Genomic DNA, 16405 nt, shown 5'->3' on the forward strand with positions numbered 1-16405 from the left:
ATTAATCACCTCAATAGTTCTAAGGACTTTCTACAGTTACTCTGTAGATTTTTTATATAAACACTGCACTTAGTTCTGATGAATTACAATGGATGTGAACTTTCTGTGGTTTTTGTCTTCCAACCTGGCTAGCACTCTTAGGAACACAATTAATTTAATACTCCAGTTTTAATTACCAATGACGCTGCAAATGCATTAGCGTTAAAAAAAAAGGTAATAAAAAATGAATGCATTAATGAAACCATTTAATGACATTTTCGGTGAACTGGAAGGAAAAGCAATGTTAGGGGGCCCACGTACAACCCTCATGCTCATCTTAATTATATACAATCGCACTTTCTGCCAAATACACCCGTACGCCCCCGCCCGCGCCGATAGCACTGTGGCTCGGGGGCTGTAACTGAGAGAGCAACGTGCCCGGCCCTGCACTGTCAAACGCCGAAATCCGCTGGGAATCAGCCTCACAGGAGACGCGCCGGGGCCCCTGCTCGCAGGGCAGGTACGAAGGGCAGAGAGTGGGTGGCTCCGGGGCCGAGCGGTGGGTCTCGCCGGGGCCGGCGGTCTCACAGCTGCTCGGCAGCCCCTCGGCACCGGCTGCTGACGCCGCTGGCGGAGGCGCGGGCGGGCAGCACCGCACGCCGCAGGCTCGGCCGCCCCGCCGAGCCGTGACCGCCGTGCCAGGGTCGCCGCGCTTAAGCCGCCCGCAGCCCGGCCCGACCGCAGCGCCGCGCGGAGAGCCGCCTTCCCCTCCCGGCAGCCGGGCTGGGCGCACCCCCCGCACCGGAGGTCTCCGGCTGATAATTCAAAAATGGAGGATGCGCTCTCTCAGCCATTAATTAATAATGTAGCTCGCTGTCTTCCTGTGTGACACACGCTGGAAGGCACCGAGCGGCCAATAAAGATGTAGGGGAGAGCAGGGGAAGGCTCCTCCCCGCAGCTCTTCCTGATTGAGGGCTTGAAGAAGTAGATCAAAAACTTCCCAGGAGCCGGCGGGGGGGGGGGGGCTGAGGAAAAGGAAGAAACGCGGCGAGGGGGACCGCGCTCCGCACCGACCTAGCAGTGAGCAGAGCCTGCGGCCGCACCAGGTGGGCAGGAGGGGAGGGAACCCCGCAGCCCCCGCTGGACAGGCCGGAGGCCGGGCTGCCCCCCGCGCCGCGGCGTCCCGCGGCGGCGGAGCCCGGCAGCTGCTGGGCCGGGACGAAGCGCGGGGTGGGAAGGGCGAGGACCCCAGTTAGGCAGCGACCCGGCAGGAAGGGAAGGAGGGAGATAAGTGGTCGGCGCTGCCCCTCCTGGGTGTTTGCTTTGCGGAGAGGAGGAGGAGGCGGAGGCGGCGGGGGAGTGGAAGTTGGTGTCCGGCCCGGCGTGTGTGGGTCAGAGGCGGGGGAAAGGGGGTGACCCAAAGGCAGGGGCGCCGCAGGAGACAAAGCGCGGCCGGGGTATCCCCGAGCCGAGCACGTTGCGCGGCTGGCGCGGGGGTTGCCGCCTCCGCCCGCCGCTCGGCGTCATGGCCCCATTGTGAGGCGGGCGGAGGCGGAGGAAGGTGCCGCCGTTGGTCCGCGCGCAGTCCCAGGCAGGCAACGGCGTGTCGGGCACACAAAAGGCTCCGCCGAGCCGCCACAGCCGCTCTCGCTCGCTCCTGCCCTGGCTCCCCCGGGAGGAGGGACACGCCGGGCCCGCTCCCTCCTCCCCGGGCTGGTGGGCGCCGCTGCCTCGCTTAATTCTTCCGTGTTTTTTATTTTCCTCCGTACCTCCTGAAGCTGATCCTGGGGCAGGAAGAGAGCCGGGAGCGGGGCGATGCCGCTGCTGCACCGAAAGCCCTTCGTGAGGGTGAAGCCCCCCGCCGACCTCCGGCCGGACGAGCGTGTTTTCTACTGCAGGGTCACTAACGAGATCTTCAGGAACTACGAGTAAGAAACAGCCCCGTGTCGGTGTCCGCGTCCCCGTGTCCGTCCTGCACTCACCCGCCAACCCCCCCGCCCTCCGGCGGCGGCGGGCAGGGAGCGGCTGGAGCCCCCAACGACTCTGACACCTGGGCGGGCAGGGAGGGAGGAAAGGGGATTCCCCGGATCGCTGCGGGGAGCCTGGCCGGGGGGGGGGAGGGGGTGTGAGTGGGGGGACCGCGGCTGGCGCCGAGCCTGTGCCCTTCCGAGGAGGATGGGGGAAGAGAGGGCGGATCTCTCGCCTGGGGCAGGGATTCCCCCTGCCCCTCCTCGGCGGGGGTACTCCGCAGCCCCCTTCCCCTCGGGGAAGGAAGACAGCCAGTTCCTTCCCCTGTCCTTCTCAGGCTCCTTCCGCAGTGTCGCCCCTGCCCCCGCCGGGGAAGTGAAAGTTGCGCGTGTGGGGAGGCGGCGGGCGGCAACGAGCGTCTGCCGGGCTCGGGCTCTCCCTCCCGTCCGCCCCCGCCAGCAGCCGCGTGTCGGCGGCGCTAGGCCGCTCCGCGGAATGAGCCGCGCCGGGCCCGCGTTCAGCCGGCGCAGTGGTGGCCGGTCGCCCGGCATGTGCCGGTGCCCTATTGTTGTGGTGACGGCCGGGCGGGGGGCACAGGCTGCCGGGCCCGCTGGGCTCCTCCGGGCTGGGCTCCCCGGCCGGCTCCTGCGGTTAACCCCTTGCTGCCGGCCCTCGCCGCGCCGCCCAGGGCCGCGCTCGCCCCGCCTCCGCGGGGAGCTGCCGGCTGATCCGGTTGGAAATGGCCGGCGGGGGAGCGCGGCGCGGGCGCGGGGTCGCTGCACCTGTCCGGCGGGGTAGGGGTCCCGCCGCCGGAGCCCTCCCGTGCCGGCCGGCCGGGCGGCACAGCCGGGGGTTAAACCCCGCCTGAAGCTCAGCGAGCGCACCTGTCCCCTTAGGAGCTTTTTTTTCTAGTGAAGCTTTTATCGCTCTTCCTATCCTTTTTATTTTTATTTTTTCCGCGTGTACGAAGCTGAACAGGATAGGTGAAATTCCCGTTAACGGTGAAGGCGAATGGCACGGGTAGTCCCGAACTTGCAGCCATTCACTTCACCATTTGTCAGAACAATGGACAGAAAGTATTTAGCAAGACGTTTTTCAAAAGCCGATAAATTACGGGTTTTCATCACCGGTCTGATCCAGCAACGTTCCCACCTACAAAAGGCCCCCACATCCAAACTATAATTTTTTAAAGATGTGCAGACTAACGAGGCTAAATCTAGAATGTTTTTTATTTTCAACATACGAAATAAGAGCACACGTAAGTCTTTTTCATGTTTAGACTTGTTTTTGTTGTTCAAATACACTTAATAAAATTTTAAAGAAGCTGGATTAGGTAACGTTGAAGGGTAATGCCTTACTGTTCCTTGAACTATATACTCTAGGAGTGCTGATTGTGTTGTTGGGAGTTCTGTAAGAAGTATTTTCCTTATAGGGCGTGTAAGAACCTAACAAGGGAGAGGTGACAGCCTCCTGTTTCTGTAGGAATTAAGTCCCCCTCCCCCAGCTTCTGATACTGCTTTGCTTATTGATATTGAATTGCTTTTTCCGGTTACAATCATTATCACATCATCAGATGACTCTAATATATTTGTTGACACTGGGAAAATTTGTTGACACAGGGAAATTTGTTTCAGGTACATGTAGTTTTACTAAAATTTCAGTATGAAAAGAATCCTTTTAAAATGTCTGTTCTCAAAATGTTTGGTGACTATTTGAAGTATTCTGACAGGCTTATTTATACTGCAGAGGTGTTGTCAATAAGTACGAAAGACCAAATTCCTTACTTAACCAAAGTTGATGAGTTAAGGAGTAAATTTAGATGTGTTCACACAAGCAATCCCTAGAAATGTCAGTAGGTGGTTAGCTGAGAGGTCAGGCCTTAGAATGTGGTATGTGGGAAGACTACAGAAAATTCTGCTATGCTTGTTTTTTGTGTATGGGGATGTGTTTGTTTTTTGGTAATGGGTTTGTTTTTGTTGTTTTGTTTGGCCCTTTTTGTTAGGTTGGGTAAAATTGGTGCATTGGATTGGAAAATGTAGTACTTTCTTTACCTAGAAAATGTTCTGGCACACATGGGTAGTAAGTTTAGGTTACTGTTAGTTGTGGCATAATCTGCTGGAGAAGATAAGGTTGGTCATCTTTTGACAGTTTTAAAGATGGTGATCCTTGTCTCTGCTGGTTGCTGATTGATAATGTCTTCTGAAAACAACATTACCTATTTCTTTGCCTAAGCAAGGACAGTTAGATTAATAGGGATAGGGAGGGCCCACTTCTTAAAAATTTTATTAGCTATTTCATGAAAGAAAGCCATTGTCTAAGTTGAGCTTCTCTGAATCTACTATTTGGGGGGAGAATTTAAAAATTACACTCTGGCTAGATCAAGAGGGCTGTACATACATATATGATAATCTGAATTCACCCCCTACATAAACTATATAAATGCTTTTAACTAATACAGTTCAGACGCAAGCTGGTTTTGTGTTTGTTTTTTTGTTGGGTTGTTTGGTGGGTTTTTTGGCAGAGCACAAACTTAGTGGTGCAAAACTGCTTTTATGCATGTGTCAGCTGTAGTAGAGTTGATTAGAAATCAAACATTAGTATTACTCTTTTCTATATAAGAAATGGTTATACTAATATGAGAAAAATTTGGCAAGACTAGTATTTTGTAAAGTGACTTTACTGTTAAGAATGTATTTCCTCTTTAATTCGAAATACAGTCACATAATTTTGTAACCCTTTCAGAAGGGGCGGGGGGGGCATGTCCAGTTACATTTATCCTTAGTAACAGAAACTGGGAGAGCTGATGTTTTTCATGCTTGGTTATATTCCTGGTTAGAGGGACAGACCTGCAAGGAGAGTCTGTGGGGTCAAAGCAGGAAGATCAAGTATGGATGTGCACGACATATATGGAATGCATGAAAAACGTATTGACCCAGTGGGATATTACCACCAGTCTTTGACACCTCGTCTGTGAAAGTTAATAGCTGATACAGATGTGCAGAGAAAGCTACTATTAAAGTGTGGGATGTCTTGTATATGAAGACAGTTCGAAAAAGTCAATGATGAGTAGTATAGGTGCAGTGATAGGAATGTTTCTCATTCTAGAACGTGAAGGGGGGGAGGAGGAGCTGTTTCTCTTCATCTTCAGAACTTAGTGAAACTTCTTTACAGGCCTATAGAGTTTTTGGTTACAGTCAAATAGAGATCTTTCAAAAGGCTTTTTAAGTGTCCTTAGTTAAATTAGGGGAATTTTACTGTTTTCTTGAAGAGAAACTCATCACTCTAAATGTATTCCTTAATGCATAATTAACCTACAAATATTAAGGAATAAATGTATTTATCATGGTTTTTTGTTTGTTTTGTGCATTATTTGTAATGCAAATTCTTGACTACGTCTGTAGACCAAGAGTATAAGAAAACTCTGATCCAGAATGGCAGAGTTAGTCTTCTCTGATTACCCTCCTGTGGTACACTTAATTACTTGTTTTTAACATATGCTAAGAAAATGAATGGAAGTAAATATTTGCAGTAAATGCTCTTGAAGCACACTAAAAATATAGTCGATTTTAAAATCAAGAGGAATATTTGGTTAGTTCAAGCAAAAGACAGCCATAATTTCTAGGCTGATTTTTATATCCATTGCAAATGCAGTCAGCACAGAGATTGCACGTAATTTATTTCTTGCTTCTGCTAATGACCTGCCTCCTATCAAATACCTACCGAGTAGTGGCATTAAACTACTACTCAATGATTTGCTGGTAATTTTACAGTTTGCCTTACCTTGCATAGAAAACTAACTAATTAAATGAAAAGAGGCATCCAGCTGAGAAGTTGGTGTTAATTACAACTACAAAGACAAATTAGTTTTTAGTCCATGCTCCTCGAGTAGTTGAGCTGATGTGGGCATCGCCAGGGTGCTGCAGTTGCATTTGACTTCCCGAATGCACGTGACCTTTGTGGATGTGTTTTGCATGAACTTCTTTCTCCATGTTGCCAAGAGTCACAGAGATCTTGAAACAGCAAGGAAGCCCCAGAAACCATAGTTCCCTAGATAAAGACATAGGTAATGCTTGAGATGTGATGTAGGAGCAGATGCTCTTACTGTTGTGAAGTTAAGTTGAATGTAGAATATGATCAAGGGCATTATTACCCTTCAAGTAAAGGGAAAGGGTAGCACTGCTGCTGCTTCCATTCCCTGGATTTGGTAGCTGTTGTGTCTTCTTTGTCAAGCATTTTGTGATAACTAATGTGCCCTGGAGAGAGACAGGGACAGAAAGAGTATATTTAGTAGTATACTGTGGGATTTTGTTTTCTCTCAAACCAAGTTAAAGTGAGATCCTTAAAACACTGCAGTGAAACTCTGCTAACAGACTAAGCCACAGATGGTTTTGATGCACTATAGGTAAAGATAGCTAAATAATGCTTTCAAAATGGAATGTAGCTTTTTTTCACACTCTTTTTTTCTTCCCTGTAAATTCACAGGGGAAAAAGCCACACAAAACAAAAGAGGAAATGAGGGAGAATGAAACTAGATACACAAAATATGCTCGTATGCAAATGGAACATATTTTCTTCAAATATGTTTCAGTTAAAGTAATCTTAGCATTTTGTACTTGTAATAATCATGATTAGGAATTTTTAGGAAGAAGTTTGTTGATTGGGATTTTTTAATTATTTTTTTCGTTGTTTTTAAATTTTTTTTTCTCCTCTAAGTTCAATGCTGCTGCTTTAAATAGCGTGACTGCCCGGTGTCCCCTCACAAAGAATAACAGCAGCTCTTAAAGGGACACTGTCAGTGTGAACCTCTGTCTCTCCCTTGCCTTCTGGTACCTCCTTGACTTTTTTTTTTTAACTTTACTTTCATAATTTTTAAAAAAATTATATTCTGGTGCATTTTTTAGTGACTCTTTAGAGTGTTTTTCTATTTCCTGGCTAAAGATAGTTATCAAGAGCCTCTTGGGTAACTGAGACACAAAAATATATGTAGAAACACAGCTGAATGAAGATTTTAGTAAGTGCTACTTTATCCATTGAATATCCATCCATACAAATTACTTACTCTAATACAGAAATACTGAAATGTAGGGCAAGACAAGACCTGAAGAGATCACATTTTATCTATTCTATCACCTCACAAAAAAACCCAAACTCACAAAACAGATTATTGTCTAACCTGTTCTTTAATATGTTTAAATAAGTATAATACACAATAAAGATGCACAAAGAATGACTGACAGGCATCTGTTCTTCATATCTTGAAGAATAGTTTATCTAATTTTCTCTCCTTTGTTCTTCTCCTTTTTGTCTTTAAAGTAAGCATGCCCACATTATCCGTGTACTGTCAAATATATTAAGTGAATAGCAGGATAGCAGATGATATAAAAATCTGAAATTCTGTAGCTATTAAATTATCTGAATAATATTTATCTATCCCTTCCTCTTCTGTCCTTTTCCCCTTCTTGCAGCTGATGGTTCTTCCTAAAGCGTATCTCACTCAGAGGAATCCTGTGCTCATACAGAAAGGATTATCTGAGCCAAGACCCTTCATTGTCCTCAATCTGAAATTTCCATTTTCATTTACAAAATGTTATGGTTCATCTGTCCATCTGCAGTGAACACTGTCATCTGCATCAGTGTCACCGATGAATGTTTGCCAGCTTGGGTTTGCAGGGAGACTGCAAGAAAAAACTCATTGTGAACTGTCCAATTCTCTTAACCTCATTACTAGAAATTATTTGAACAGGTCTATCCTTTTAAAAATGGTTTAGTTTTGGGGTTTTTTTTGTAAAAGGAATTAAATGAAACTTCAGTATAGTTATCTCATGCAAGCAGTTGACCGAATACTGTGTGCTTTGAAATAGCTATGTTGGACTGATAAACCTTGGTTTATCATGTGTATTCAGCAGTTACCTATACTAGTCCATTAATATTTGTTAAGGCAAGTAAAAGCATTGTCTGAACTGGGGCATACTGAAAGATTGCGTTGCTGTCTGATCACTGATCCATAGTATATTATATGTTTTAACATGGCTTTGTGAATAGATATGTCATCTACTTCATTTAGGAAATGTTTTAATAAACTGCTGTTCTTCTGACACCTATCAAAAATGGACAGATTTTGACTAATGAAAGCTCTTCAGTCTTGATTCCAATATAATAGCTAGTAAGCAAGCAGTAACAACAATGCAATTTTAACCTTAATTGGAAATGTGTGGAAGAAGGAGAACCAATATTTACTAACGGAACAAGGGAGGAAAAGAATCTGTAGGAAAAAATATTTCAGTGCTTTTTCGTAAGAGCTGTGCAAACAGTGAAGGAATAAAAACTATTTAGAGAACTACTTGACATTAATCTTTTACCTCTCCCATCTTTTAGTTTGTGAGTTAAGGCACTCAAAATCTGGAACTTATTCAAGTTGCAACATGTTTCTGTGATCTTATAGTTATTTCGTGTTTGTACAGTTTTAGGCGCTCATCTTGCAAATATTTGTGGAAATGGGAGAGATGCGAGTACAATATGACACCTGTTAAACTCAGTGTGATTATTATTATGCAAAAGGCTTCCTATAAATGAGTATTTGTTTGCAGCATTTCTAGGTCTTGGTTCTCTTACTGTAGTCTGTAATGAGAGGAGACATTGGTTGTACAATAGCAATTTACCATGCCATGGCTGAAAAATGGCAAATACCCCTTGATATCTACAAACTCTAGAGGAGCAGAGCTGCTTTTGCATTTCATGCTTGTAAAAGATATTTGCAATTTGCTGCTGTATTAACTGTGAGCAAGTTTAAAATGTTAGTCAGAACTGAACTGTTTTCTTTCTTTCTTCCCCCTCCAACCTTTCTTCCTTTCCAGTGATTTTTTTGAACGCACCATTCTGTGCAACAGCCTTGTGTGGAGCTGTGCTGTCACAGGCAAACCAGGACTCACATATCAGGAAGCTCTGGAATCAGAGAAGAAAGCCAGACATAATCTTCAAAGTTTTCCAGAGGCACTCATCATTCCAGTTCTCTACTTGGCCACCCTTACCCATCGCACCCGACTTCATGAGATCTGTGATGAAATCTTTGCTTATGTTAAGGATCGGTATTTTGTTGATGAAACAGTGGAAGTACTTAGAAATAATGGTGCAAGGTAAGTATATTTAAAATTTTTTGAACCGAATACCCAAGGTAATAAACTTCATCAAACAAATACATCGAAGTGAGGTGTGATGCTTTAGCTGGGGATACTATTACTGTGCTTCCCTACTTTAATTAAGAGCAGGATTGTGTTGCTATGCTTGATACCTTCCCTTAGCTTTGAAGCAGCTGTGGAGCTATGACAGTGCTCTCAGGTCTTGACACTGCATGTTTTTTGGTCTGTGTGGTGGATATACAAAGGAATGTTGTTTTTTTTTTGGTGTAAGAAAGGTGGGTTGTTTGTAGAATAAGATTTAATGAGAAATTAGGGGAAGCTATGAATTAAAAAAACACACAAAAGTTTTGATGACTCATTCAGAATTAATGGCCAAACTACTGAAAACTTAAAATAATTGATAAATGTTGGATTTTTACTTCTTAGGTAGTGCAAAAATTGTGATTGCATTATCAGTGAAGTTGGGAATTAACTGTATAATGTCTATAATAGTTGATTATCTGGAATTTAGGTAGATAGGGGTTTCTTCCCTCTCAGTGTTATACTTACTGTTATACTGGTGTATTTACTGCAAATGTTTTTATTGTTGTCTTAGACTCATTAAAACCTTGAAAGAATTTAAAGCTTCAGACGCATTCTTTCTGATGTCATTGGTACACATGCTCTATGGTATAAATAAACTTGAGTCTTTTTTTAAAGCATCTTCTAGGAGAGGTCTAGAAAAGGTCCATATTTTGTCTAAATGAGTTTACAGTTTCACCAAATTGAGGTTTAAGATGTGAAAAAACATGCTCAGCTTGGACATACCTGCAGAATGGGTGCTAAAGCCTTTGTGGGTTCAGCTGTTGCTGCTGTGGTTTTTGTTGTTTGTAGGGTCATTTTATTTTGCTTTCTTTTCAGGAGGTAGGTGACAGCTTACACTTCAGAGTAGAAGGGACTCCTGTGGGTAGCCTAATACTTAGTGCATAGTCTAGTGTTTGTTGGGTGATAGGAGTGGGCTGGTTCAAAATGATCATTGGAGAATAGTTATTCTGTGTGAGTTTTCGTAGTGGCTGATCCAGGTACTATTTATGGCAAATTTTGTACTGCACCAGGAAGAAAAATCTCGATGCACTGCAGGAGATAAGTTGTAAGGAAATTGGTATGGTTATGTACATAAAGTCAGTACTTACTAGAAAAGCTTTCCTTTATACTTGTCAAATGACTAGACTCAGGTTACCACTGGTATTGCAGTTATTTTGCTTAGAGAATAAGGTGTTTGTTGGTTTCATTTGCTTATTTAGAAACATGAATATTATGAATTGTCAGTATTGTTCAGGTGTTCTTTTTCTTTTGCTCAGTGAAATGCCTTAGTATCTTAAGAGGTAGAAAACAGTTTCTGAAATAATAGCAAAAAATTACTGTTCTTCTAAAAGTTTTTTCCTTCAAAAATGACTCTTTCTATTGATTTTCTGAAATATTTGCATTGGTGCATTGTAGCTTTCCAAAGATGTTTCCAAAGGTAAAGTTGTGACATCAACTTAAGAGAGTGCTGCAGTTTTTTTACCAGCCTTTAATTCAGCCTTCTGGGTTACTTGAACTTGTGTTGAGATGAACACAAAATTGTTAGATGTGTATGTTCTACTTTCACTGATTAGTACATGTATAGGATGTAAGCTAAATTTCTTAAGCCTCTGATATGGGTTGGATACCATTCAAAATATTTAAAGTTTCAAATAAAATTTATTTCCATCAGAAATTAGCCTGCTAGAGATGGTATTTTTAAACGACATCATTGTAAGTTGGTGTAAAATGAAGAACAAAAAACTTGCGTTAGCTGATAGTATGCCACTGATATTCTAGATGAAGGTATAGCAGGGAGCTAATTCTGACCTTTAATACTAAATCCAGGAAATGCTGCAAATAGCATGGTAATGCAGAGGGACTTCTGTGCTCAGGGATACATAATTAAAAAATACAGAGTGGGAGGAGGTGAGGTGTAGTTATTTGTCTGCCAATTAACAGTTGACTTTGACCTGTATTTTGAAGTACTGCATTGGGGATTAAGTGTACCAACTCACGTTACTTGTACATAATACGGCTTTTCAGCAGAGCTGTTTGCATGCATTTGTCATTTGCAGCTACGTTTTTGTGATCTTTTCTAGAAAAATATTATCACAGTCCATCTATATTGTAATAGTGTCCTATGAGAGTAACAGAATTTGGCAGATCATGAAAACCCAGTTGTTTTGTGGTGTTGTAAATTCTTCCGCTGCTTTTGAAGTTTTTTGCATGTGTAATGTCAGCAGGATTTTTTGGTTTTCTGAGCTCTGTGCATCATTTAATGCCAAGCGTACTGCATAATGCATGTAACCAAGGCTTGCTCAAACATTTTAAATATTGATATTTTATTTTATAACTCCTGACTTTGCATGTGTAATAGTCTTGTAAGATAGATTGCAGCTTTCTAGATTTTGAACAAAATACGTGTTAGGGAACCCAAACACTAGAAGGCTTAGCATTTTGGCTTAATATAAATGTTTTTATCCTTGAGCATATGAAGTTGTCTATAATACTGCAAGAGATGACAGCTGATTTGCAAAGAGAAGACAAGTGCTTTGTTCAGAGTCTAGGAATATGTTGGGTTTTTTGGTTGTATGAAACCTGTGTGTTCTGTTTTTTGCAGTGTCTAATGCTCCATCACTTTTTCTGTTCTTAACATCTTTTCTGGTTTAGAGCCTTTTGCTATGCTGCTCAGTTTTGAATTCAGCTAATGCTGCCTTGTTACTGAGGTCTGGTAAGGGGAACTTGGGAGAGTTTGGGGTATACTGTCCTCCTCTTGTTTTGGTATGTCTCGTGTCTCCAACAACCGTTGTCAACCAGAAACAAATTGCAGAGAAAGCCCCCGCCAATCCTATCATGTGCCTCGTTCAGGTGGTCTCTAAAAATTATGGGTGCCTTTTGGTAATCTGTTAGAAGCAACAAGGAGATAATTCTGCTTGCTCTTTAACCCTTTCAAATGACGTATTGATTAAAAATGGCCATGTTTCTTGGTTTGTATGTGTCTGACTTTTTTGGCTGAACTGGGGCTGACTTTTCTCCAAAGTGGCAGCTGCGCTATGCTTTCAGACACAAGGTGCTCAGACTTCCAGTTAAAGAAACATAGGAATTGTGTAACAACATTTTACTAGTACTGCCTACACAAAAGACAAAATTACTATTTGAAATATGTTATAGAATAAAAAGAGAACACTTAATCTAAAATAAAGTTTGAGTTGCTAAAGAATGACACTGTAAATATTGTCCATTAGAATGTCACATTGCAGTTTATGGAAAGTATTGAAAAAGGCATGGAAATTATTTGAGATTTTGCTGGGGGGGAGGATTAGAGCAATATTTCATGTTAGCCATGGTCAATTAAGATGTAAAATAAGCAGCTAATGTTTTAGCTCACACTTCATTGAAGGAGAGGAAATATGTTGATCCCATTACTGGAATTGCTCCTTATATTTGACATTCAGAACTGGAAGTTCAAGACCCATCATGTACTTGTTGGTCTTTTGATTTTCCACAAGGAATAGTGTCTCTTGCAGTAACCTGTCCATTTGTTGCTGTCTTAGTACTGTGTTTTATTATTGGTAATTGAAACTTGTGAAACTGATTTTCAACATTTTGACATCTGAAGACAGTTACCTGAAAGCTGAAACTATGTGGTATGGAAGACCTATCTGAAAATAATAACCTCAGCTAATGCCTTAGACATACTAAAAAAAAAAAAAAAACCTTCAACAGCTTAACTTGCTCAGCAGTAAGATTTGTTCTTTTCTGCTTTAAGTCAGCAGCATGCTTTTTGGATTTTACAACTATTTTAATTTGTTGGAGGAAAAGCTACATTTAAAGCCCATGTAAACCACCTGTTGTGATTTATTGTCAGTATTCTGAGTCTGGGTGCTGTCACAAGAAGTAATGTCCTTCTTTATCAGGATATATAGGTGAGCAGTTTGATAATTAGTTAATTAAACTATAAGCTTTTGGTCTGACTTGAGCAGTGAGGAGATCTGACAACTCTACTCCCACTCTTAAAAATAGCTTATGTGGTGATGTTTTCCCTTCCCCATGTGGCAGTTGGGGCACAACCGATTCTTGTCCATCAGTTAATTAAATTAAAAAGTCAACTCCTTACAGACTGAAATAGATTGCTTTAAGGTCAGTGTGTAAGAAGGAAGAAAATAATACAGAAAGGAATATCTTTTTTCCATTGAATTTGACCACTAGATGACACCACTGCAAAAGAACACTTGCCTAATGTCTGTGAACAAGGAACACGAGAATGCTTTTAAAAATGAGCCTACTTAGAGAAGTAGTAGATGATGTTCTGTTAGGAAGATTGCTGCATGTGATCATACATTTGAATCGGTTAAGATCCTTTCTCTGCTTTGAATGATCTGATGTTGACAGTTGTCAGGCTACAGGAAACATGATCAGAGATCAAACTTCTTTTGACTCATCAATTGCTTGACTGGTGTCCCAGTGCATTAGAAGTGTTCATTTAGGAGTGGATTAACCATTGCATTAGGCCAATTAAAAGATTTGTATACTGTTTTCATCTCTGTAAGTCTTAACTGGGGCACAGGAAGCATGTTGCTGGTCAAGACTATAGCTGATAAGGAGTTAGGATGATAGAAGATATTCCTTGCAAGAGATAAAGTTATAGCTAATTTTCCAACTTTTTTATTCAAACTGGCAAGTTGCTTATATCTATCTGTCTATATATATATTTGTAGTGGTCTTCTGAGCGCTAGGATGAGTTATTATGTAATAAGACCACTAGGAAGTAAGTGACAAAATGTCTTGCATGTTTAGACTAATGAGTTACAGAGAATTAAAATTACTTAAATTATGATTGCTAATTGTATGGCTTTTTAGTGGTAATGCTTAAACGTAAGTTCCTGTATACAAAGGAAACTTGCTACTTTATTTTGAAAGGTGAATTTGAATTCCAGAAACTATTAAAACTAGTGTGGCGTCTGTGAAGCAGCATCTCTGATAGTACTGGACAGCAGCTTACCTGTTCATAAAACAAATAAAGTATGCATTTTTTCAGCATAGCTGTTTAAGGATCAGTCAACTTCTGGCCTGGAAAAATTATGTTTAAAGAATTTACTTTCCACTGTGCTTAAATCCTTTGGGATGCAAATGTAAATTTGTTGACTAATAAATATATTTGTATTGACTAGTGGAAGATGATGATATATGGGAAAGAACCTGCAACTCCTTTCTTATAGGTTGTTAAATAGCTGTCAGAACAATTGGCACTGCCAGTCTCTGTTAGCTGTCATTCTCACACTCTCTATTTTATAACTATAAATTTAAAGGTAAGGGTTTTAGTTTATTTTATTACTTACTTGTTTTTAATCAGTACAATGTTACGAACCAAAGGCTGGGCAGTCAAAATTATAGATATACCAGTGTAGTACTGTCCTAATTGTGCCAGAGACAGCTGATACAGCTAGTCTGTACTTGCTCTTGTCCTAAGCAAAACCGTGTTTCTTACTAGTTTCTTTGAAACATACAATCTTAACTGTAACTTGACAGACAAATGCAGATGCTAAAATCTGAAAGCAGCAGCTTTTTCTGTGCTTTAGGAAGCTATTATGTGCATAAAACCTGGCTCCTTGTTGTGTGCTTTTGTTTTGTGTGTGCATTAAACAGTATCAGTTAGCTTAGTAAAAGATGTCACTTACTCCTTCAGATCTTGTCTCTCTTTTACCTCTTTAATTACTCTCAAGCATATGAGAACTGTTAGGACGAGGATATGAGTGACTGCTTGTACTTGATATTTGCTTCTTAAAAACTTACTAAAACTGACAAAACAGAATGATGCTATAGCTTTTTGGTACTTTTTAGCACTTGATACTACAGCTTCTTGTATTACTCTTCTGGGGGTTTCTGTATTCAACTAACTTTACATACTGTTTGAAAAAGTGTGCTTTTTTAATTTTGGCATTTGAAAAGCTTTACTTTCATTTGTGTGTCTTAAAAAGTGAATTTGCTTCTGACTCACTGATCATTGTGGGTTTTATTTTAAAAGTTGGCTTCAAAGTGTTGCAATGTTCCCCCACTGTCTCATTTGAAACAGCCATGTGCCATCCAAGGGATAGTTTTTGTCTGCTTATCATAAAGCATAAAGAGACACATTTACAACTCATCTGAGCCTTCAGGGTATCTTGGTTTTTTTTTTTACTTGAAATAGGGACATAGCTGAATACCAGACTATTATTTTTGTCAGAGTAATTAGTGCCAGCCAGATCAAAAGCTGGTGTGCAGAATGCTCAATTGAGGAGCTGTGAGAAGTCGTCTCTCCTCTGAGAGCCTCTGTAATGCCAGCCTTGGTTGGATGTAAAGGCCTGCTTGGCATTTGGGAAGAACTTTTCTGGGAAGTGAAAGTGCCAATAATTGCAGGGTCCAGGTTTTTCAGTTGGTATCCTGTAACGGTTTTGGCCTGTTACATAGTAAAGTGGAGATCCTCTTCTCTTGTTTAAATTGTGTTCTTCTACTTCTCCAGCAGCAGTAGATGGAGATACCTGGCCTGTTTTGCAACTCTTAATAGCTTCTGTACGTGTCTTTGAGTTGTTGAGATGAATGAAAGAATTTGTTCTGGTTTGTTTCATTCTAAAGAGGAAGGGAAAAGGCTAAGGAGTATTAGGGAGTGTGAGAGAAAACAGACTGCTGTAGTCACATCCTTTAGTCCCTGAGAGAAATGCAGTGGGTGGAAGCTTAGAGAAACCCTGACCCTCTCACCATCAGGTAGAAGGGGGGGGACCTAAAATGTGAGGGTGAATGGAAACAGGTCCCTGCCCAGGGAGATGGGACAATTTCCCCTGGCCTCCCTTTCCTTTCCAAGTGCCCTTGTATGAAGGGCACTTGCACCTATATGTATGAAGCTCTGCAATATCAGGGTCAGGCAGATAATAGTGGGGATGAAGTTCTCTCTTGGAGCTTGCCCAGAACAAGTCAGCCAGATGGATCACAACTTTGAGTGTTAAGAAAGGTGATTGTAGGTGACTCCCTTTGCAGGGAAACTGAGGGCCCCATATGCCAGCTAGACCCATTGCACAGGCAAGTCTGCTGCATCCTTGGGACCTGGGTAAGAGATGTTATTTGGAGACTCCCAGGACTAATTGAGCCCTCTGATTATTACCCACTTCTAGTTGTTGTCCAGGTTGGCAGTGACAAGGTTGATGACAGAAGTCTTCTGGCAGTCAAAAAGAACTTCAGGGCACTAGGGCAACAGATTGAAGGAGCAGGAACACAAGTGGTGTTTTCCTCAAACCCTTTGGTAG

General features: G+C 42.1%; 1 protein-coding gene across 4 annotated transcripts in view; it reads left to right on the plus strand.

Annotated features, from left to right (window-relative positions):
- Positions 1-821: 821 nt before the first annotated feature.
- BAZ1A (bromodomain adjacent to zinc finger domain 1A) overlaps positions 822-16405 on the plus strand; it is a 64339-nt gene continuing 48755 nt past the window's right edge. For 3 of the 4 annotated variants that reach the window (XM_053979781.1, XM_053979782.1, XM_053979783.1), the window contains exons 1-2: positions 822-1907; positions 8802-9080. In XM_053979781.1, coding sequence (XP_053835756.1) covers positions 1795-1907; positions 8802-9080 — 392 coding nt within the window. In that variant the 5' untranslated portion in view covers positions 822-1794. The remainder of the gene's footprint in view (positions 1908-8801; positions 9081-16405) is intronic. The other variant, XM_053979780.1, reaches the window with a different exon arrangement.

Source organism: Vidua macroura, chromosome 6 (genome assembly GCF_024509145.1).
Source record: "Vidua macroura isolate BioBank_ID:100142 chromosome 6, ASM2450914v1, whole genome shotgun sequence".
NCBI lineage: Eukaryota > Metazoa > Chordata > Aves > Passeriformes > Viduidae > Vidua > Vidua macroura.